The sequence below is a fragment of the Chionomys nivalis genome, chromosome 18 (assembly GCF_950005125.1).
Source record: "Chionomys nivalis chromosome 18, mChiNiv1.1, whole genome shotgun sequence".
Classification (NCBI taxonomy): Eukaryota; Metazoa; Chordata; class Mammalia; order Rodentia; family Cricetidae; genus Chionomys; species Chionomys nivalis.
The window spans coordinates 53,814,483-53,837,976 of record NC_080103.1 but is presented as its reverse complement, the minus strand read 5'-3'; the positions used below and the strand labels follow the sequence as shown (position 1 = coordinate 53,837,976).

Genomic DNA, 23,494 nt, shown 5'->3' with positions numbered 1-23,494 from the left:
TCAATATGTTCAGGACACTTAGACAGCTCCTTGATTTTGCTTCTTAGCTATCAGAAGAATAACGCTTACTTAATTTATTCCCACTTTGATTGTCTTGACAATAAAGGAAAGGTTAGAGTTGCAAGGTTCAAAAGAAAGCATGTGTGTAATGAATTATTCAGTGAATTGCGATGGCAGTTATTGTGTTCCAAGTCAGACAGCATCACAGTACCTACTGTGAGTCATGCCTACCTACTGTGAGTCATGCCTTGTGCTGTCTTCACAAATATTGTTCCATCTAATTACTGCAGTGTTTGATATTTAAATATATTACAGCATTTAACATGACTAACCAGGGGCCAGAAAAGTAACTATGTGAAATAGTTTTTATTTGAAAGTCACATGGGAAAGTGGCAAATCTGAGATCTGAACTCAGCTGTTTGAAATCCGAGATAGCTCCTTTTCCTCCCAAGCAGGTTCTGAGCTACAACAGTCCCATAGGCTGGAGTGAGTCTGGTTGTAGGCATTTTGGAGCAGACTTGTTTCAGTGTTGAACCTGGTTCTTTGTCTTGCCTAGAGGAGGTGAGGGTTGAAACTCCAATTTCAGGTCTTTAGTTTTTTAGGCATATTGACCTAAAAGGGAAAGGATACACACTAAAACGTATTTTTGATAGTTCTAAGGCGTTTTCCTTATGCTTATTCGTTATTCACTATGTGTGGTACTACTGTTTCACACAAGGACATTTTCATGCGATACCTTGACAGTTTAAACAAACACCATAGAGGAGTTCTCTTCCTTGCTTGCTTCTTGCATTCACTCCTACTAAAATCTGTCATAGTTCACATTTTGGGGTGACTTCTGTTGTGGTTCAGCCACGACGGGTTCGTATGTTCCAGGTTAGGGTGTGTGCGGGTTAGAAATGTTAGGTAGGAGGAACAGAGATATGAAAGAAACAGAGAAACATAGGCTAGAACCAGGAGGGCAACTCAATGAGTACTGAATTTGCCCGCATTTAATTTTCATATGCTCTTATACCCCAGAACAAAAGTGGGGGGGCAGAAGGCAAAAGGCTGCTTTAACACAACACAAAGGACAACCAGAACAGTTACTTGCTTCAGTACTTGAGATATCAAGCCACTACTTCCTGAGTAAAGCATTTGGTGTTTTGGGTAGGATATGCAATGAACCCACCCTAGACCAAGCATCCTGTAGACAGCCACTCCCTATGTCAAACCTCCTATTTTAAAATAAAGGAGAATAGACCTGAATTCTCTGACCTTTGGTCAGGGTGGAGGGGATCCTCCTCTATGGGCCATCTTAACATCTAAAACACCAAGTAACCACACCCTGGGTCAGGGTGTACAGCCACACCTGTTGTCAACAACTTTGAAAGAGCAAAAATGAGCTCAAACTCTCTGACCTCCAGTCAAGGAGGAACAGGACTCATATCTGTGGGTCCCCACAAAAAATCTCTCAAACTTGATCCACAAAACTGTTTGATTTCTAATATGGATCCTTGTTAAGATTTTGGTGATTCTGTATCTGTGTCGATTAGATGTTGGCATGACAACAACCAAGCTTTGATCCCACTTTCAACGCTCTGAAGGGCAAGAGGAAATGAGTTTGAGATCTTCAACAGTAAAAACACAGAGCTATGTGATAAACAAACAGAAAACTAGCCCCAGCAGGCACACTCACTCCGCAGAATGTTTATATGGCTCGTTAGCATGGGAGGAGGTACTCAAGATGATCTGTGACCAAGACAATGCAAATCAAGTCACAATCACAAACTCATTCACTTGGCAAATGTTTAAAAATATGAAACTAGCGGTCACTATGAAGGCTATGAATCCCTAAGACAGTGGTGCTTCAGAGTGTAGGTGTCTTCAGAAAAGAGTTCATCGTTATTTTCTAGCAAATACTGTATAGCTCAGCAGTTCAGTGTGTGTGTGTATGTATGTGTGTATGTATATATGTATGTATGTATGTATGGTGTCCTGTAGGAATAAATTTTGAGCCACTCAAGTACTTTAACATTTTTCTAGAGGACATTTGTGAAACAGATGAAGAAAATTTTAGTAATGTATTTTATTTAACTATGTTATCAATATAACATTATTGAGGTATTTTACATTTTTGGCATGTGTTTTACAAATCTATTATGTAATTTTTACTTTTTGTATCTCCAGTTGAACACAAGTTTTTCTTGTTTGGTCTGCATTTGGAGTTCACATAATTTACGGTTGGAAATACTGTAATGGCATCCCCAGCTGGCTCCCGGAGTACTGTTGTGCTGTCGTCCTTGGCCAGGCTGTGGGCTTCCCGTGTTTGTCAAGTGTCTGCCCCGTCACAGAGTTAAAAATGCCTCATCCTAGTTAAGATTTATTCACTGATAAGTGTAATTAAACATTTGCTGAAGATATTCAGAAGGGGGCATTTAGCTGCTACTTTAGAAACAGGTGAGTAGGGCCCTTGAAGTCTGTAAGAGAGATAGAGGAGAGGATTTGAGTGACATAAGCAAAAGCCTGGGCGGGGGAAATCGGGGCTGTTGTTCATTTGGGTTTCAGTACAAATCAGGGCTGCTGGGATCAAACCTCTGGATGTTAAGCTAAAAGAACTCAGAACAGACAGGAAGTTTGACAAGTTATTTGCTTCCCAGCACTCTTTGTCACGTGACTGTGCCGCAGCTAAGTGCACTCAACCCTTATTTACTGGAATATTTTTAAACTAAAACTGTCTTGTCAACCTTTGAGGCATTCTTTCCTTTCCCGGCTCAGCCTCTAGCCAGATCTCTGCTTGTTGATATGATGGGGGAGAGGGGAAATGGAGAAGAACCTACAGCTCCTTTAGTGGCTTCGTTCTTAGGTTTCTCATAAGCAAGGAGATCAATATTAATTTATTAGAACCAAAGTTAAATTACTTTTAGCCAAAGGCTATTTTAAAACATGGCCAAGGAGTAGGGTAATTTGATTTAAAAATAAGTCATAAAAATAAAGTCAGTACAAAATAAGAGTACATTTCTGAGTGCAAAAATAAGTAATGTTTAGAAATAGTTTCACAAAAAGCAATGTGACAGATATATTGTCATAATCACTAGCCAGGATCTAAAGTGCCTTTTTTTTCTCCTAAATTGAAGGACAGATGTGATGGTTTGAAAAACTTGTGAGATTCATATAGACTATATTTATCCAAAGTGTCCTTGGCAAGCCTTTCATTTGTGTGCCAAATACCTGAGAAATACAAGCTCAAAAACAAGAGGGGTTTATTTGGGGTCATGTATCCGAGAGGTTTCAGTCATAGTGACCTGTCTCCGTGAGGGAAGACACAGCATCATGGTTATGAGCATGCTCAATGGCGAAGTCTGTCAACACATGGTGACTAGAGTCAGGAGGAGTGCAGGGCAAGATTTAACTTTGCGTGACACCCCTCAATGACCAGCTTCCTGTGACTAGGCCCACCCCTTAATGCCAGCAATGCCATCAAATTATGGACCCATCAATGGATTATTTCAGTGGCTGCTCTCACCAGCCAGTCACTTTGTATGGTTTATCACATGAGCCTCTGGGAAATGGTGTCCTTCACCTCAAATCAAAGTCCTTCACCTCTACTCCCCAGAGGCTCACGCCATCCCATAATACAAGATGCACCCAGATGTATGAATAAGGGAGAGTCCCAGAAACTGCAGAGCCTTGCTTCTCTCTGAACCCAGGGTGAAGGGCTACCCAGACCTCTCAAACATGCCTGATTTTAATCTCTTTAGTCGCTGTCATTCATTCTGAACAGTGCTGACTGACTTCCTTCAGCGCAGGCTTGACACTGAGAATAATATGGTGAGGAAAGGCCACGTTCAGATGTGTGTCTCTGCCCCACAACTCCTTAACCCAGCATGGAGGGCGCTACAATGAATGAAGTATTGGGTTTGGGAGCAGATTATAAATTAGGTACTTCCTGGTGCCAGGAAGTGCCTTAACACAGAGGCAGCCCCTGAATTGCTTGGAGTGGTACGGATTCATCAGGCAGGGAGAGTGTCAGAAGGGGTCGGGACAGAATGCAGCAGAGAAGCATGCTCTATGAGAAATGACCTTTTCTCTGAATTGGGAGGCCTGTGTTAGAGTCATATTGTAAAGTAAATATTCACACTGAATTGCAGAAGGAATATTAAACGATAGCCCACCAAAAGTGACTGGGCCACTCCAAATGTCTCTAAGTTAAACAGTATTTGTGGGAACCATTTTCATTAAAAGTCAAATACTTTACTAAGAAATCATTGGCTACTCCAGTATGAGTAATGACCACAAGAAACTAAGACACAGAGGAAGCATCATGAGTCCTTCTGTGGGTAGATTGGGATAGGCCCTGAGGGAAGTAAGTAGCAGGCTCCTAGTGAGCTGGCTCAGACCGGTCCTGGAGGCCAAGCAGTGTAGCCTGTCGATCCCTGCATTTGTACCACACTCTGACACCTTGGATCTGTGTTTTGCAGTTCCATGGAAAATGGAAGGCCTCCCGATCCTGCAGACTGGGCTGTGATGGACGTCGTCAATTATTTCCGAACAGCAGGATTTGAGGAGCAAGCCAGTGCTTTCCAGGAACAGGTAACTGAGACTGCAGAAACACAGGATGTCAGTTCCCTCTGTTCACACTGAGCAGGGAATGAAGAGGGAGCCCAGAGAGCAGTGAGGGGGCCGAGAGGCACCTAGACAGCAAGGAGGAGCGGGAGAGTGGCAGCTGGTGATTCCTCCTCCAAGAGAAAAGTCAGCGGCTGAAGCACAGCGCAGAGAGGCAGCTTCAGCTCATCTCTGTCTGAGCCCTCCGAAGGACTGGTCATGTTCACGGTAGAAGGTTCAGTCATGTCTTTGCTGGAAACTCTGGAGGAAGCAAACAGCAGGAGGGAGGGAGGCAGGCTCTGGAGAGACACAGCACTCTCCACCACAACCGGCTCCAGTTCCCAAGGGCCTACTCAGCCCCAGTGATGGCTCCAGTTCCCAAGGGCCTACTCAGCCCCAGTGATTTGCTTTACGGGTGCTCATCAAGATAGAGCCTAGGGTACAGAGTCGAGTTCAGGTTCGTGGAGTGGGGGCAAGTTACTGGAGTTCTTTGAGACTTTGTTTCCCATCTTTAGCATGAGATTGTCCATAGCTGATTGTTAGAAATGTTGTTCTGACAGTTTAAAGGAAAGAGGTACAAATTGCCCCCCTTTAGCACAGTGTTGATGTTAAAAAATGTTCATTTCGCCGGGCAGTGGTGGCGCACGCCTTTAATCCCAGCACTCGGGAGGCAGAGGCAGGCGGATCTCTGAGTTCGAGGCCAGCCTGGTCTACAGAGCTAGTTCCAGGACAGGCTCCAAAACCACAGAGAAACCCTGTCTCAAAAAAAATCCAAAAAAAAAAAAAAAAAAAATGTTCATTTCTTTCTCTTGGATCAGGGGTTGAGATTAGAGACAGGGAGAGCAGGTGTCTCTTCCCTCAGTGATTGAAGACTATCGAGCAGGCTGAGGCAGCACTGCAGGAAGGGCCCTTGTAGAGGCAGATGGGGGAGAACTTGTCCACCCATCAGAACACAAAGCTCCTGTCCCTCTTGCGACAGAAGCTGTAGTTTCTAGGTATTAACTTCATTGTCCCATAATCCATTTGAGAAAATCAGAGACTGAAGAGTGCGTCTGGCTACCCAGTCTGCATCCCTTCATCAGCGCAGCGTAAATTCAGAGCCTTTTAAATGCCACTTTCGCCTGTCTCTTCAGGCAGTATTCCCTTCAAACTTGGTCCTCATACATATGTCATTTTTTGCTAGTTTGAAAAAATTGCCCAAGTAGAGCTTAAATTACTTTACACCCACTAGGTGAGTTAAAATTAGAAAGAGAGTCGGTGCCAAGTGTGCCTGTGTAGCAAAGCAGGGTGGCCTGGACTGCTGGGGAAAGTGTACAGTCAACACATGCACCAAGATCCAGTGTACAGTCAACACATCCACCAAGATCCAGTGTACAGTCAACACATCCGCCGAGATCCAACGCTTTCACCCCTGGGTATACCAAAGGAAAATGAAAGCATGCCTGTAAGAAGATTCGCCTAAAACTGTTGTTAGCAGCTTTTTCCAAAGTTTACAAAAATTGGAAACCTGGGTTTGCAGTTGTATACAAAAGTAGTATACAAACTGAGGTTCATACATAATGGAATACCACCCAGTAATGCAAACAAATGAGTTCCTGATACATATAGTAGTGTAGATGAGTCCCAGTAAAACTATCCTAAATGAGAAGAGCATTACATAACCGAGTTCTTGCTGAGTGGGGCCATGTTAGATTTTCAGACTGCTGAAACAGATCAGTAGTTGAATTAAAAAAAAAATCAGTGCTTGGGTGTGAATAGGTAGAGGTGGGGAATGATTTGTGAAGGGATCTGAGGGAAACTTCTGGCGATGCTAACATTCAGTATGCTGATAAAGTCTAGAATTATAGGCAGGGTGTGTGTGCACGTGTGCATGTGAGGGTGTGTGTGTGTGAGTGTGTGTACATATGTGAGTGCAGGCTGATAAAGTCTAGAATTATAGGCAGTGTGTGTGCACATGTGTGCATGTGAGCGTGTGTGTGTACATATGTGAGTGCATGTGTGTATGTGTGCATATGTGAGTGCATGCTGATAAAGTCTAGAATTATAGGCAGTATGTGTATTGCGTGTGCTTGTGCGTGTGTGTGCATACATGTGTGCGTATGTGTGTGTATGTATCTCAAGGGTTAGTGTATTGGTTACTTTCATAATACTATGATAAGACACAATGTCCAAGACAGCTTACAGAAGGAAAAATTTATTGGGCTATGGTTCCAAAGGGGTAAAACACCATGGTGAATCCGCATGTCAGCATGGATCAGACATAGTGGCAGGAACAGGTACCTAATACTTCCCATCCTGAACCACACACACAAAGCAGAGAGAGAGCAAAATGGAAGCAGGAAGAGACTATAAGCTTGCAAAGCCCGTCCACAGTGACATGCTTCCTCCAACAAGGCCACATCTCCTAACCCTCCCCAAACAGCACTACAAACCAGGGATCAAGTGAACACCTGAGCCTATGGGAGACATTCTCCCTCAGACCACCCCAACTAGGACTGGAGGGATATATAGCACCATATTCTGATCCGGCTGTGGGCTCTAGGTGTCTGTCTGCACTGGTCTCTGCATATACTCTGGCTGGTGCGAATTATTCATAGTTTCGTATTCCATGACCTATACATTTTATATCAGAAAGAAAAGAACTATAAGAATACTGAACAGTGACATAAATCTCAAGTGTCTGGGGAGGATGTATTTTTAATGAAGTTAAGTTTAGAAAGTTTAAGTTATAGGATTTAAGAGGTAGTAGATATTCACAGAAGATATTTTCCTCATGTCTGAAAATGTTTATATTAAAAACCTAGTGGAAAACAACAGCTTGGGTTGGAAAGTAGAAGCTAATCAACTAGAGCATATTTTATTTTGCTTTTTAATAGTATAATGTCCATTTGTGTCATTGAAATTGAGTAGCTCTCTTCTAAAATTAAATTTAAGTAATATTGTAAAAGGTTCACAAAAAAAAGGGCTCAGATAAAAGGTCTCCTGGCCAGGTTCCCAGAGGACCAGAAGCCTTTCCAGGTTGCATTTTTGCTCAGATTCCTCTCAGACATGCCATGTGAGGAGACGGCATGCTCTCTAGCCTTACATGTGAGGAGACGGCATGGTCCCCGGGCCTTACATGTGAGGAGACGGCGTGCTCCCCAGGCCTTACATGTGAGGAGACGGCGTGCTCCCCGGGCCTTACATGTGAGGAGATGGCATGCTCCCCAGGCCTTACATGTGAGGAGACGGCATGGTCCCCAGGCCTTACATGTGAGGAGATGGCATGCTCCCCAGGCCTTACAGATTCCGTACACAGCCTTGCAAAGGAGAGTGGCCACCACATTTTCTCTCAGGGATGACCTCATTCTGGCACTGGAGACACTGAGATGTAAATTGGAACATTTCATTGAGAAGTCCCCACACCATCGCTGTATCTAGTCTGCCATCTGTGGAGCTTCATAAACGAATTCCCAGAAGATGGAGCAAGTCCTGAAATTTAAGCTCCTTCATCCATGGGAAGGTGGTACAGTGGGTAAGGAGCCCTTGCATTGGACTCTGGAGGTGACTTTCTTTTCTGGAGTTCTTTCTCCTGTTCTGACATTTTCATTCCCATTGAAGGAATTACACGTTACTGAATAATATTATTCACTGAATAAGCCAGGATGGTCTGTCATGCCATGCTGTGATATGTTCCTGGGCACTGAGGCAGACCCTCTAATGGATTTACCTGCTTCTTCCACCCACATCCCACGTTCCAGCCTCTCCCAGACACTTACCCCCAAGTCAGCACTCACTAGTTATATCCTGAAATGAACACTGAAGGTCATCTTCAGACTAAAGCTATATCTTTTTCAGGTACATGGCCAGATCACAGCAGCCAAGAAAACCATGATAAAATAGCTTTAAAGTCTCCCCAGGGCGAGGCTTGTCTTGCCATTTGACAGGAGCCGTGTAAGACAAAGAGTAACCACTAACTGGCCCTTGAAAGAGCAGATCCAGGATGGGTAACCCAGTTGCCGTTGATTAGGAGATCACTGTTTCAGGGCCGATTCCTACAGTCTGGATGTTTGAGTTCCCCGTCACACCTGCAGTGAAAACCTAGTGCTGTTTGGGATGATGTTAGGAGTCAAGGCCATTGGAAGGAAACCAGGCATAGATGAGATCCTAAGGGCAGAGCCCCGTGGTAGGATTAGTGCCCTTCTCGAAGAGCTGAAGAAATGCACTAGGCTGCTCTGTCCACCCTCACAGAAGGCTTTACACAAAGGTGGCTGGTCACTGGAAATTGATAACCTCTTCTCCTCATTCTATATGCCCTGCTGACACTTAGCACTTAGAACTATTAAGTTTCCCTGTGGTTCGGGTATTTCCATCAGGTTCTCTGACAAGCTTCGCTTGAGACAGAGGCACATCATAAGCACTACTAAGAAGGGAGTCTTAAATCACTGTCCGCTCCACCATCGTGACCAAGTGTGTCTAAGACACTGCCTCCTCCACCATCATGACTGACTGTGTTTAAGCCACTGCTTGCCCCACCATTATGACCAAGTGTGTCTAAGCCACTGCCCACACCACCGTCATGACCTACTGTGGGTTCAGGCTGCATTGGTAGTTTCTGTGTGACTAGGAATGTTGTTCTCCCTGGGGCCAGCTGTGACTTCTGTCATTAGGCTGATGCTCTTCAACACCTGGGGACTTCGGCTGGACTCATTAGCATGGATCTGCAAGGGAATCCATTGGTTAGTGAGAGTGGGATAGAAGGCAGTGATGACCACGCCAGCGTCGTCTCGCCCATAGACAGATAAAGAACCTGTTTTCCCAAGTATCTTAATAACAGACGTGAGTGGGGGATCATGACCCCTGGTTTATTTTCTCCTGATTTCTTCATGCTCACTGGTTGATCCTGGGACACTTGCTTTGATAGGACTCAGATCTAAATAGAATGTTGAGTTCAACAGTAGTACATTGCCTAAGCTCCTCCTTTGAGTCCAAGGTCCCATCTTGAGACAGATCCTCCTGAACTGGACTTCCAATGGCATAGAACAAGATGAAAAAGACACTTTTGGCATAGTGATTTTTTTTTTTGGTTTTTTTTTTTTTTTTTTTTTTTTTTAGAGACAGGGTTTCTCTGTAGCTTTGGTGCCTGTCCTGGAACTAGCTCTTGTAGACCAGGCTGGCCTCAAACTCACAGAGATCCACCTGCCTCCCAAGTGCTGGAATTAAAGGCGTGCGCCACCACCGCCTGGCCATAGTGATTTTTTTAAAGTGAGTGTTTAAAAAAATAACTGATGCTTACCCACCCATGGGCATGGGTTGCATGGTTTTTTAAATCCAAGTATGTCAAGAATTTTACTTTCTTCAGAGCCTTTGAGAGACTGTGTTGACTAATCTCCGCAAAAATACCTCCACCTACCTCAGAACGTTATGATGGGATTCACTTTGTCAAACTCTAAAGCCTAAATAAGCAACACTGTCCGGTTCAAGCAATGTCTTCTGTCTTGATAGTGGCATTGCCTGAGGCTCTTCACCGCTCAAACTGGATCTAGTCACAGGTCACAAAGACAGTCCCTCCAAGGGTGCTCAGTTACGTCGCTTCTGTCTCTGTCTCTCTGACTCACGTGTATTCATAGTATGGAAGGAGAAGACACAAGAGCCTTGACATTCAGTCACTGCCATGTGGTGCAGAGTCCCCGTTCTTATGAGTAAGTGAGTGATGTCAGGGATTTTATTTCGGGAACACTGTGTGTCTCTGAGATCACTTCCCCCTCAGAATATCAGGACACAATAATGTGCAACTCAGAGTGGCTAGTTATCTATCCTCCGTTACCTTTCCCTTAGCCACAAAAACAGCCTCTTATCTGAATACCCATCCGGTGAAGTCGATTTGAAACCTGAAGACTGGACTTTCTTTTCATCTGGCTCATTGTTGCTAGCATGGATCAAATTTTTGAGGGTGCCATCTCAATAAAGATGAACAGAACTTGGTATTGCTGCATGTTGTCAGATACACTTCCCACTTAGAAAGGGGTAGCTAAGTGGGAAACCCATCATAGCAACACTGAGCTCAGTGCACAGAGGCATGCAAATGCAGTGCCTCTGGATTCAGGATTCTCAGCAAACCAGGGACAAGGCCAGCTTTTGTGGAGCTTCAAGCATCTCCAGCTCTGGAGCCCCGCTGTGAAATGTGTCAGAAAACCATGAGTGCAAGATTGTCCAAGTGAAATGTGAGTTTCTCCAGCTTCTTGACAAAGTCAGCTCTGAATTAGCCCAATTAAAACCTCACACCTTAGAAAAGACTTTATTCACCTTAGCATTTTGTAATAATAGCACTGAAAATATTCAAGGTACTCTGGTGCTTGGTATTTCTTAGCAGTTGGAGGAACTCTGGAATGCTTAAAATATTCTATGGTATGATCAATTTATAGGGGATATGGCAACTCCCTTCAGTTCATAAAACATGGTTTTTTGTTTGTTTGTTTTTTTAGGACAAAGTTTCTCTGTGTAGCTCTGGATGTCCTGGAAACACTGTAGACCAGGCTGGCCTTGAACTCACAGAGATCCACCTGCCTCTGTCTCCCCTCCCTGAGTGTTGGGATTTTTTTTTAAGTTAAAATGCAAGCAAAAGAGTAATACTAATAGAAGTAGCCAAAGGGAATTAATTGAAGGCAAAACTGGTCATGAAAACTACTTAAAATGCATTTAGAATAAACCAAAGCACCCCGGTCAGCTGTTTGAGACAAAACAGCTGGAAAACCGTGGAGGGGCATTGAGTTACTTGTTTGGTGATTTCCGTAGTTGTGACAACACCCACTAACATAAGGATAAAAGTATTAAAGCAATAGTTACAGCAAGCATTACTTTAACAAAGCCACTAAAAACCATCACAGTCAGAAGAACCTCCTGAAGAAAGTCCATAATATTCTGTGCAGAAGAAAGACCAAACACAAAGGCAGGGGATTATGAAACAATATTCTTTGTCTTGGCAAGTCCAAGACACTTGTATTAAGGGGTGTTGAGCAGATTGGCAAGAGATGGAACTGAAAAACAAGCAGTGGATGGGAAAAACTTTGGCCCCTAGCAAAAAGAGGCACTAGGGATCCACTGAGGGGCACAAATCCCGCATGGAAGGATAGATGAGTGTAAGGGTTGGGATTGGGTGCCCGACCCCACCTGTATGCTTGAACACTTAGACGTAAGCTGTTTGGTGGCACTGTTTAGGGAATTGTGGTGGGAAGCAGCTGAGAAAAGTCACCATTAGGAATGGGGGGAGGAGATCAGCCATGAGAGGTTTTCTAGAGTCTCGGAAGGGGATGGCTTTATGAAGAATGAGCTAATCAACAAGCAAAATCTCTCAAAAAGTCATGTCCTAGTGAGGTCTGGGAAGTTGCCCAGTGGGTTTCAGGGGTGCAGGTGAGGAGAGCGTGGAGAACCCTTCCTACTGAGTGGTGAGAGGCATGCAGACAGTGTGGGGAGAAGCAGACACTGGAAGGTCATGTAGGGTGTGTGCTCTCTTCTGAGACAGGAAATCTAGACTTATATGCAGAAAGTGGCCAAAAGAATTCGATGGATTAAAATGGCAGGGAAAGGAGAACAGTTAAATGAAGCTGAGCTCCCCCAGGCTGTGGAAGGGAGGAGATCAGAGCTGCTTGTGGAGAAGCCAGCATGTGGAGAGACTGGCGCTTTGCGTCCAATGATAGGAATAGAAAATGGTACCTCCGCTCTGGAAGCCTGCTGGCTCTCCAGAAAGTTAGGCATAGAGTTGTCATGACTCGGCAGTTTTTCACAATGAAAGGAAAGGAAGAGCTCAGATGCCTGCACTTGTGCAAGGCCATGGCCACATCATTCACAGCGGCCAGGCAGAAATGACCCAAATGCCATGAACACATAAACAGATAAGCAAAACATGGTATGTGCATGAAATGGACTATTATTCATCAATAAAAAGGGCTAAAGGTCAGATACAACACATATGAATTTTGAGAACTTGCTAAGTAATAGTTATATAATTCATCTATATGAAACATCTGAAGTAGACATTCATAGATCCACAGGCAGATTAGTGGTCACCAGGAGCTGAGTCTCCTCTAATGAATATAAAGTTTATGGTTGGAATGACAGAAAACATTTAAAAGTAGGTAGTGATGATTACTGAACAATCTGGTAAGAATAATTATGTTATTATACAGTTAGAGATGGTTAACGTTGCATATTTTATATAATAAAAAACTTAATTTAAAAATTAAACATTTGAACTTTTAGGTATTATTAATTGGGGAGTGTATTTTAATATGATATGGGGGGCACATGCCAGAGCACATATGTGGAGGTTAATGATAACCTTAAGGAGTCAGTTGTCTCCACCACCTTTACTGGATTCTAGGGATGAAACTCATTCACCAAGGTCTGGGGAAAGTGCAATTTACCTGCCGAGTCATCTACCAGCCTATAACAGATATTTTAATACAATACAAATTTCTAATGTAATCTTAACCATATGTGATGGCTCAGTTGGTTAATAACATTTTCAAATATTTTATTTTAAAAATATGAAGGAATGATCAAGACAGGACTGTTCTGAACTGCGTTGGAGACATTGGTGATGCTTAATTTTCTATGTTAACTTGACCAAACTAAGGGATGCCCAGATAGCTAAAACAGTGTGATGGTCTGGGAGTATCTACAGGAGCATTCATGGAGGAGATTACATTTGAATCAGTGCGCTAAAGAACTGTAATCTCCCCAGCGTGGGCAGGCGTCCTCTGAGCCAAGGGTGGTACTAGTAAACCAGTAGTCGAGTGTCCTAGTTACCATCAGTTGTCAACCTTCCAAAGTATGAAGTCAGCTGAGAAATAAGTCTCACTTGATGGTTCTTATCAGGTTGGTCTGTGGGCTTGTCTACCAGGGCTGTCTTGATCCGTAATTGCTTTAGGAGGCCCCGGCCATGTGGGCAGCATCGTTCTCTGCACAGGTAGTCTTGGACTGTTCAAGGAAAGCAGCTGAACTGAGCCTGTGAGAAAGTCCCCAGCAGCCTTCCCCCAGGGTCTCTGCTTCAAGTTCTACTACCTCGGTTCTGGCCTTGACTTCTTTAGTGATGAACCCTGCTCTGGAATTGTAAGCCACATACGCTTTCCTGTCCTATGTTGTTGCTATTCGTCAGAACGTTTTATCACAGCAATGGAAAGGAAACCAGAGCATGGAGGAAGAATGAGTTTAGCCTGTGTGGTCTGAGGTATCTGTCGTCTCCATCAAACACTGCAGCTCTTAGTTCTCAGACGTTAGGAGGCTGACCATGACTTGCATCAGCAACCACCCCCCGCCTAACCACCCACCACCTCAACCATTTTCAGGTCCCCAGACTTTTGAATTAATGCCACAGGTTTCCTTGACGACCTAGGTACATATTAAACCTAACTTATCAACCCTTATTTGGCTCATTTCCTTGGAGGATCCAATGCTTTCTGTCTTTGGGAGACATTTAGAAACTTCCGGACAGTTTCTCTTTTTGTTTGTTTTGTTTAACTAAGCAGGAAGCAGATTCTGCTTGGAGTGAAATGGAAGGGGCAGATGTTCAATCCGAAACTAGAGAACAGCAGGAATGGTTAAGAATGAGCACCAAGGAGCATGGGAAGGAGATGATGAAAACTGAATTCTCTCTCTATACTGTTCCAGCCAGGCTGAGGCTGTGCAGTGTGTCTTCTTCATGGTTCTGTCCTGTTATTGTTAGCAGCACTGGGTCTAGGAGTCACAGGCTTGGGCGCTTGTGGCATGGGCCGCAAAAAGGCTGTAAGCCTCCAAAGGCTACTTTAGAGGGTTAGTGAAAGAATGGCTCCCAATCAGCCATAGGCTTCACACAGAAGGCTGTGGAAGGGACCAAGAAGAGTGCAGTGCATGGAGTTGAAATGAAAGGTTGATTTATGAGTGCAGAGGGAGAACAGACACCCGGCGGAGCGGGCACAGCTGGTTGGTTTTTAGTGCTGCTGAGGTTGGGCTTGTCCAGCTGATGGTGTTGCAGGAATAGGGACCTAAATGTAGGTGGGTCACTACCACAAACAGCTTATTTCTCACAGCAACAGTCTGACGGTTGACGAGGGTGGCTTGCTTCACTGTGTAGTCCAAAAGTCCAGGAGATTTGGTGGCTGTTGTCAAGATCCCCTGGTCACTGACAGTAGTCAGTGGAAGGAGGAAGGGCAAGGGGGGCTCTAAGCATACAGTTTCATGGTCCACACGAAAGAAACGCATCTCCACCCCTCACCTCAGGCCATCACAAGTCAGTCACACACCGCGCTGACTTACAGAGACTCTGGGAAATGTCAAGTTGTGTGTCCTATGAGATGGTTTGTGTGGGATGCTCAGCACCCGTGGTCAACTTGACAGCCTGGAATCACCTTGGAGATAAGCCTCAGGGTGTGCCTGTGGGGTTTATCTGTCTGCTTGACTGAGGTGGGCGGAGCACCCACTGGAGGTGGGGCTGTCTGCACGTGGAGCAAGGGAATTGAGCAGTCCCTGCTGTCTGCTTCCTGTCCACGGGTGCCGTGTGATCACCTGCTTCAAGTTCTGCTACCTCAGCTCACCCACCGTGGACTAGACCTTGAGCAGTGGATCAAAATAAACCCTTTCTCCTCTAAGTCGCTTTTCTGAGGACATGTTGCCTCAGCAACAAGAAAGGGATTGAGACAGGTAGTGAACGCCCCAGCTACACTAGAGCCCCCAGTGTCATGTCTTCTAAATGGTATTTGTGGTTTTGATATCGCTACTTAGTTCAGCTTTAAATACAGAGCTAAAGTTCCAGAAGGTTCCCATTGACAGATCAGCTGAAGTACGTACTGAATGAGTCGACTTCTGCTCCTCTTCCCTCGTGCGTCCATTAAAAACCATATATATATATATGGTTTTAGAAATTAAGATTACCCACAACCTATCACCCCCATTGTGCCAGTGGGGATATTGAATAACAATGGGCAGGGCCTGCAAGGCTGTCTCAGCAGTTAAGAGCACTGCCTGCTTTTCCAGAGGACCCAGGTTCAGTGCCCAGAACCCACATTTTGGCTCACAGCTGTGTGTACTCTGGTTGCAGGTGATGACACCGTCTTCTGGCTTCTGCAGACACTGCACACAAGTGCTGCATAGACACACTAGCAAAACCCCCATACACATAAAATAATAGAATAAAACAATTTAAAATAGCCAAGGCAAATCACAGTGACGTCTAGGAGGCCACTAACAGCATTTGCCCCCACAGTGACCTTAAGTGGATGCTGGGTCTGCTGACCTGTGGCTGTTACAAATAAGACAAATAATGTCTAAGCCACAGAAATGGTTCCTCTGGGTTAACAAGACACACACGATGTGCTTATTTATTGTGTGTGTGTGTTTGTCTTTGAATAAGATTGGGTCTCTCCAGTTTTCGTAGCGCCCATCTCAGATTCCCACCTCTCTGACACGAAGGCAGGCACAGCATCCGCTGAGAGTCATCCCACAGTGAGCAGCTAATGACCTCATAGTCACCCCTCAGTGAGCAGCAGAGGCAAGGTGTGGGCATGGTGGCATGAAAAGGACCCACACACTGAGGAGGAATTTCCCCACCAAAAGAGGTTTACTTCAGGAACCATGTGAGGAAATTCAAAGCTGAAAACCTGAAAGATTGACCATCTTCCTTCCTGAAGTTGTATGGAAATTCTACAAAAATCTCAACCCTTGGTGGGGCAAGGCTGTCTGAAGGAACATGGTGAATTATTACAAAGTACTGGGGGTACCTCTGAATGCCTCCTCCTCTGATATCAAAAGGGCTTTCCACCACTTGGCTCTGCAAGTACATCCAGACAAGAACCCAGGAGACAAGGAAGTAGCAGAGGAGAAATTCAAGCAAATAGCAGAAGCCTACCGCGTCTTGTCTGATGCCAAGAGTAGAAAGGACTACGACAGGTCTAGATGGAGCCGTACCAAAGGAGAAATCAGGGGCAGTGGCCATACCAAAGGGGAACTCAGAGGTGATGCCAGAGACAAGACCCATTTAGAGGATGAAGTGTGCTTTCGGAGGGCACGCCGCACCTTCCAGAAGGTCACTGAAGATGAAGACCTCTTTTCAGGAGACCATTTGTTCTCTGGTCCCATGGCTCAGTCCAGAAGAGCCTCGTCCCCGTTCTTCCGTGTCACCCCCATCATGGACACGGGATTTTCTACTTTTGTGCCCCTAGGATCGAGACTTGGTTCTGCTGCCTCTGAGACATTTGTACCATATGTAAGCCATGGAATGGGGAAGTTCAGGCTGGTCACCACTTGTAGCCAGATAGTGAACGGTAAGAGAGTTGTCACAGAGAAAGTCATAGAGAACGTGAGAGGACCAATGAAAACAGAAAATGAACACCGACTTCGACAGACCCCTTCACGTGGTTGGTAAGAACTGCCATTGTATTCTTCACCAGGAATTGCAAAGGAGATTTGGGTGTCTTGATACCCATCAACGATGGTTGGGATCAGAGGTCCAATGGCATAGACAGAGGTCTGCCTAGCGCAAAGCCCTCCTCCCTGTGGAGGGGAGTCTTGGGCCAGATGTTAATACAGCCAGGAGCAGAGCTGACTTTCCAGCCTGTCTTCTCGCTCAGTAAGGGGTAGGGGACAGACACACTGCACTGGAAGGCAGAACCCCAGGGCTCTCCCACTGCTGTCCCTCTGTCCCTTGCTGTCTGCCACCCAGTGACCTTCTTGTTGACTCTTCCTTTTCTTTCCCTAGCCTTTTTTTTCCTGTGTCTCTCCGCATGTCACCTCCCTGCCTATGCATTTCCCATGGTTCATATGATCAAGTTCAACTCAAGGAGTTATCTACCCACAGATCAGTGCTGACAGAGAGTCAAGGGTTAAGGGTTTTACATCCATGTCATACATGGCTGCTGAGCACATGTCTGAAATCGTGTTCTCTGAGTCCTTCAGCAGTGCAGTTCAGTTGCTGCTTTCCTCATCTTACAGACGAGGAAATGAGACTTAAAGAGATAGCGGCGTGTCCCAACCCTGCCTAATAACCAGTAAAGTAGTAGGCTCTGTCCCCCTAGATCTATAAACCTGGGGCCTCAGTTCAATTGGAAATTCAGACCTATCATCTCTATGCCGTGTTTCAATGCATCAGGACTTGCTAGAACTTATTAAGTAGACAGACTTTTTAACGTTCTGGCCCAACAGGAATTTGGAGTTTGCTTATGTGTGGAGACAGGAATGGAACACTGTAGCCAGTTAAGCTAGAAAATGCTCGCCCATTAACACAGAAATCCCAGGGTGTGAATTATATCTTTGCTCTCGCTTTAATTGTGATATATTTACAAGCTCTCGTTTGTTGGTTGGGTCTGCTGAGCCAGAGTCTGCTGGTTGCATTGCAGCCCTCCAGTCTATATTAACAAACTGCTGGGGTCCGGGGGAGTTCCTCCTCAGAAACACTCTGATGAAGTCTGCAGTTTCCAGTCGGGGCTGATTAGCAAAAATTTGGTTTCATTTGCAATTATAATCTATTATGGAAGTTAAATAACAAATTATTAGCTCTTTTAATCAAGGGACTTTCTCATTGGTGGGGCTTTGATGAAGCAAATGGTCTTATACAGGTCTTGAAAATTTTAATCTTGGTGAATTTTCTCACTCTAAGTGGGATACGCTTGCATCCTTCTGGCAAAGACACAGAAAGGAAGCAGAGGTGGACATGAATTCAGAAGGCCCTAGTGCCATCATCTGCTAAGAAGCCACCCACTGTTTGGAGTGGGATGTGTATGCGACTCTGCAGCTGAGGGTCCAAGATTGCTAGCGTGTTGCTAGGTGGATTATTCAGAGAAGGGCCTGTGTGCATGTAAGGGCGTCAAGCTGCCAAATGCACACTAGAAGGACGTGGACAGAGGTCAACCGAATAGGATCCCTGGTTGCTAAATTATTGCCTGCCCCCTAGGTTGTGGTAGGATTCAGATTGCTCCCTGTCTGACCAGAAGCTCACAGTCGCCCAGTACTGCATTCTGCCCTCTGAGCGGCTAGAGTCAGGGTTAAAGGGGAAGCCCTGTGAGCAGGTGACAGTACATTTCAGCACTTGCCCAGTGATTGTCTCCAGATGGATCCTTCTGCTCTGAGGTGAACTACACTGTGCCTGGGGAACAAAGGGGAAATCATCAAATTGGAACATAAAACATGATCTTCCGTTTTGTCTGAAGGAAAATCCAGATCTCAGCATTTTCATAGACACTTGGCAGAAACGCTGAGTCGCAGGGGGATTCTGGCCAACACTGATTCCTTCTTTCCACAATTCACGCTCAGATAGTAAAGGAAGCTTGCTTGTGTAGACATGAAAACAGGCTCTGAGCGCAGAGGTGCCTGTTGAAAGCAGAGGGTTCTGTCGATGGAGCAGGGCTCAGTGCCATCTCATCCGGGGCAGAGGCTGAGCTCTGAGGTCACCAGATATTGGAGTGACGTGGTCACATAGTGTCCTGGGTCCTGCTGTGCGCACATACTGCCCTCTGCTCTGCTCCTGGGGTTTCTTTGGCGACCACAACTCCTCTCAAGCAAGTTCACCTCAAAATAGTTAACAGGCAACTTGAACTCTTACAGGTGTTATTGATGGGCAATCTCTCATTAATAGCAGTGACGGGAGAGGGTAGAGAGAGACTTCAAGGTCTGAGCTTTAGGATTGGTCAGTTCCCATGTTTGTAATTTCCAACTGCCCTGAAGCAGCTGCTTTTTCATGCGCGGTGAAATCAGCATGAGACGTTTAGTAGCTGAAAAATCAATGATCCCCAAAGTCAACGACGCTGTGAGACAGCCAGAAGCAATTCCTTGTTCTGCTGTTTCCTGATGTGTGACTGACAGCGAAATGAGTGGCAGAGAGCAAGACAAGGGAGTGTGTCCTGCGTAGCTCAAGAAGTGTGTACAGGAAGTGGAGTTGCGTTCCCACATCTCCCAGGAGGAGACAGGAGCAAGGGCTGCAGAGTGGGAAATGCTCTAGCCTGTTTGACCTGCTGCTGTTTCTCTATACTCTTAGAGTCCAGCACGTTTTCTCCACAGCCTGGCAAGGTCCAGGAGAGTAGGGAGCAATGGCTTCCCTAGGGGGTGGCGTACAGAGGGTCACAGTCTTATGTGGTCACTGAGGTGTCCCCTTGTCTCATCAACCCAGGTGAGCAAAACTCTTAAGCAGAGACGCACAATTTCTTCTATGAGCAATAACAAAAGCAGGGCCAACAGCTAACATTCTTGGAGCTTCCTTTCCGTAAATTCAAAGCGCCCTCTCCATTCAGACCATTCTCATCTCTTTTGTGAGAAGCCCATTTTAATTTCCTCCTTTGTTGTCTCCAAAATACCTGAAGGACCCCAGGGATGGGCTGTAAAGGCCCAGGGGAAGGGGATTGGCAGCTGGAAGGGTCCTAACCTTCACAGCGGTATTCCTGATCTGTTGAGCAGCAGTGTGGTGGAGAGCCTCAGTGTGGGAAGACAGTGGTTTTCATGTTGAGGGAGGACCAGAAGAGAGACTCTCCCAAAGGGCGAGCCCTCTTTACTATTGCCTGCTATTGTAATTAGCAAGATTTCCAGAAACCTTTGAGTCTAGACTTCGTTAGATCATCTCGATAACAAACATTTAATTATGACATTAAGCAGAGGGGGCTGGGACTAGGGTTTGGGCGTAGAGTGCTGGCCCCTATGTTAATGCCCTTAAAGCCCTGATTTCCTTCAGAGGGGAGATGGGGAGACAGAAGGAAAGTGGACAAAGGCTGTGAACAGACAAGATTTCAAATTCCATGTCCCTCTTCCCTAATTTTGTGTCAAGCAGTAAACTTTTTGCTCAGTCCTTGCTTTGCCTGTAAATTAAGGTTATAATCCCTGACTGTTGTAGTTTATAGGGTTGTTTGGGAACTTAAGTATTTAGGGAACTCTGGAAAATTTTGATATATTTTATGGATGGCACATGTCCTATCCCTTTCAGAAGGAACCTCTCTGATCCTTGCAGTGGGTACGTCCTATTATAATCTTGCCCCTGAGTTTCTTAAGATTTGTGATAGGATCTTGAAAACAAGATCAGCTGTAGATTGTGTTTAATCTCAAAACAGACGATGTTTTGAAGGAAAAGATAGAAGACATGATAGCAGTGCTGTTTTGATACGATCGCAATGGTTTCCAGCTGGAGACAAGGGTGTAACTCCTGCCTTCGCCCTTCCCTGCGTCTTCATTACCGAGAGCTCTGGGCCTACTCACACACTGGCTTTCCTCTCTGTTTCCATTCTAGGAAATTGATGGAAAATCCCTGCTCTTGATGACAAGAAATGACGTGTTGACAGGACTTCATTTAAAATTGGGGCCCGCTCTGAAAATCTATGAGTATCATGTTAAACCTCTTCAGACCAAGCATTTAAAGAACAGCTCTTCATAGTAAAGTGAAACTGAGGTCTCAGTCCTCAAAACAAAATACACAATGATGTCATTTAGTTCCATGTTGTGAGACTTCACAAACAGAATACATACATACATGTGTATATGTAAAGAATTTCGATCCAACAAAGTGTTATCCTATTGGATAGACTAGGCAGTCCATCAGCTGGCTGACTCAGCCCAGAGGAGCAAAGACAGAATGTATGTAAGATGGTTGTCCTTGTCAAACCAAGACATCATTGGCTCTGAGGTACCCTTCCCCTGAGGAGCTTTGAAATCACAAGAATTTTCTTTGTTTCATAATAGATTGTTTCTACCAACTCCTTAAAAACAAGGATGGATGTAGAATGAGTGGTTTGGGTTGCAGACTTAGAAATGAGAGCAAACAAAATCCGTGGGGAGGGGGGAGAGGGAGGAGTACTGTCTCCCTTGAGTTGCTCTGCTCCTAGATGTCTGTTCCATGGATGGAATTGCCATCACCCTTTTTCTGTAGAGGGTTTTCCACTCGATCTTCTTAAGGTTTCACAGAAACGTTCTGTGCTGTGTGTGAAGCGAACATGCACCAGGCTCCCTTTCGGAGCAGAACTCTCTCTGAGAAGAGAGACATGCTATGCACTGGAGACATCCTTGTAATCTACTCACTGTCACGGGGGTGGGGGGCTGGGGTGTGTATTTCCTGCTTACGTTGGTTCTTTGTTGCTGAAGAAAACATTTAGGGGCTTTGGAGTTTTTTTTTTTGTTTAGTTGGTTGGTTGGTTTTGCTTTTTACTTTATGGTTTGTATTTATAATTTCTTTCTGAAGTGATTTGCCAAGAGTTAATAGATCCCAAAGCTTTGTTAATAGCACAGAATATTTTTATATATACATATATATTCCTCCATGATTCTGTAATATTTTTTTAATTGTCCTATGCTGTGTTTGGCCCCTGGTTTGAGTACTTGTCTTTCAGAACTTGAAAAAGTGAGCTTGCTACATCTCTGTTCAAAGAGACACTTACTGAGTGATATTTGTCCATACTTGTTGAGTTATGCTTTGTGAATACAATAAAACACTGCTTCAGCTCACCAATATGTCTTTGGTTTCTTCTTATTTGGTCCCTTCCCTGAGGATTAAAGATTAACAATGTCTCCTTGAAAACACAGGGAGGAAGTTAAGTTTTAAAAAGAAAACTTGGGAGTGAATGAAACAGCTTGGTGGGTAAAAGTTCCTGCCGCCAAGCCCGAGAACTTGAGATCAAGCCCTGGGATGCACACACACACACACACACACACACACGCACGCACACACACACACACACACAATAAATTTAATTTTTTAAATAAAGCTAAATTATGTAGACTATTATATAAGTTGAACCTCATATAAGCTAAATCACCCCAACAGATCTCATTCCCTTCTTATAGTCCACCCAGTAATCAATTTTAGGTGGTATTTTAGCCAAGCATTGCTTACTTGCCTATCACAATCATGATTTGATGCACAGCTTAGCAGGGAGTCCCTGGACCTCTGAGTTTGCCTGTTCTTCCTATTTTAAAGACTAGCCATAGGGACCATTTCTCTGAAGAACATAACATCTATTTATTTATTTTAATTTTATATGTAAATTCGTGTTTTGTCTACATGTGTATCTGGATATTGTGTGTACCCCTGGTTCCCACAGAAGCCAAAAGATCACATGGAGTTAGAGATTGTTGTGAGTCATGTGAGTCCCAGGAATCAGACCCCAGTACTCCAGAAGAGCAGCCTGTGATCTGAACTGCTGAGCCGTCTCTCCAGCCCTAAGAACATAAAATCTAAAGATGAGCGTGATGGGACCTAGACAATGGGATAGTTCCAAATCCAAAGACACATTTAGGCTGCGGTGCAGCTCAGTTGGTTGAGTGCCTGATGCCTGCCTGGATTCCCAGAACCACCTAATCTGGGCATGGGAGTACATACTTGTAGTCCTAGCCCTTGGAGGCAGATCAGGAGGTTGAGCCAGTCTGGGCTGCACAGTGAGTTTGAGGCTAATCTGGATTGAGGACACCATATCTCAAATAAACAAAAATAGCATTTTTAATTACTGCAATTAAAGAGGTTATGGGGTGTCTAGAACTTAAATGTTTTACTCTGCACTATTATCAGGAAAAGTGACGACAAAAGGCATATTTTCTAGTCCCAGACTCCCACCCAAGACTCGGGCACGATGGGCACTGGGAAGGTGACAGAGGCAGGTCAGACAACAGGCTGCGGGGACCTGGATGAGACGTGGGAGAAGATGGAAGAAAGGGTTAGCTTGAGGAATGCCCAGACCTCATCTGTTCCAACACCTCTGGGTTAAGTGAAAACCGGTCCCTTGGGAGTGCCGAGGACTGCCCACCTCGCCCTCATTATTGTCGGAGCAGTAAGATGCATGTCTACTTTGTGCAGAGACTAACTGTGCAGAGAAGGAAGGCAGGGGTGTTGCTGCGCTGTTGGCGAGTCTAGGTGCATAGCTTCTGTCTCTTAGCTCCATCACTGTTAGGGCAAAATTGTTTGAGAGATTGTCGTCACCACATGACCTCCAAACGG

The 23,494-nt window shown here is 44.9% G+C and overlaps 1 protein-coding gene across 4 annotated transcripts in view; it reads left to right on the top strand.

Annotated features, from left to right (window-relative positions):
* Nucleotides 1–21,588, top strand: part of Samd13 (sterile alpha motif domain containing 13) — a 43,386-nt gene extending 21,798 nt beyond the window's left edge. For 3 of the 4 annotated variants that reach the window (XM_057793793.1, XM_057793794.1, XM_057793791.1), the window contains 2 exons: nt 4,461–4,572; nt 20,801–21,588. In XM_057793793.1, coding sequence (XP_057649776.1) covers nt 4,465–4,572; nt 20,801–20,944 — 252 coding nt within the window. In that variant the 5' untranslated portion in view covers nt 4,461–4,464 and the 3' untranslated portion in view covers nt 20,945–21,588. Of the gene's footprint in view, nt 1–4,341; nt 4,346–4,460; nt 4,573–20,800 lie in introns of those variants that run through there. The other variant, XM_057793792.1, reaches the window with a different exon arrangement.
* Nucleotides 21,589–23,494: the final 1,906 nt, after the last annotated feature.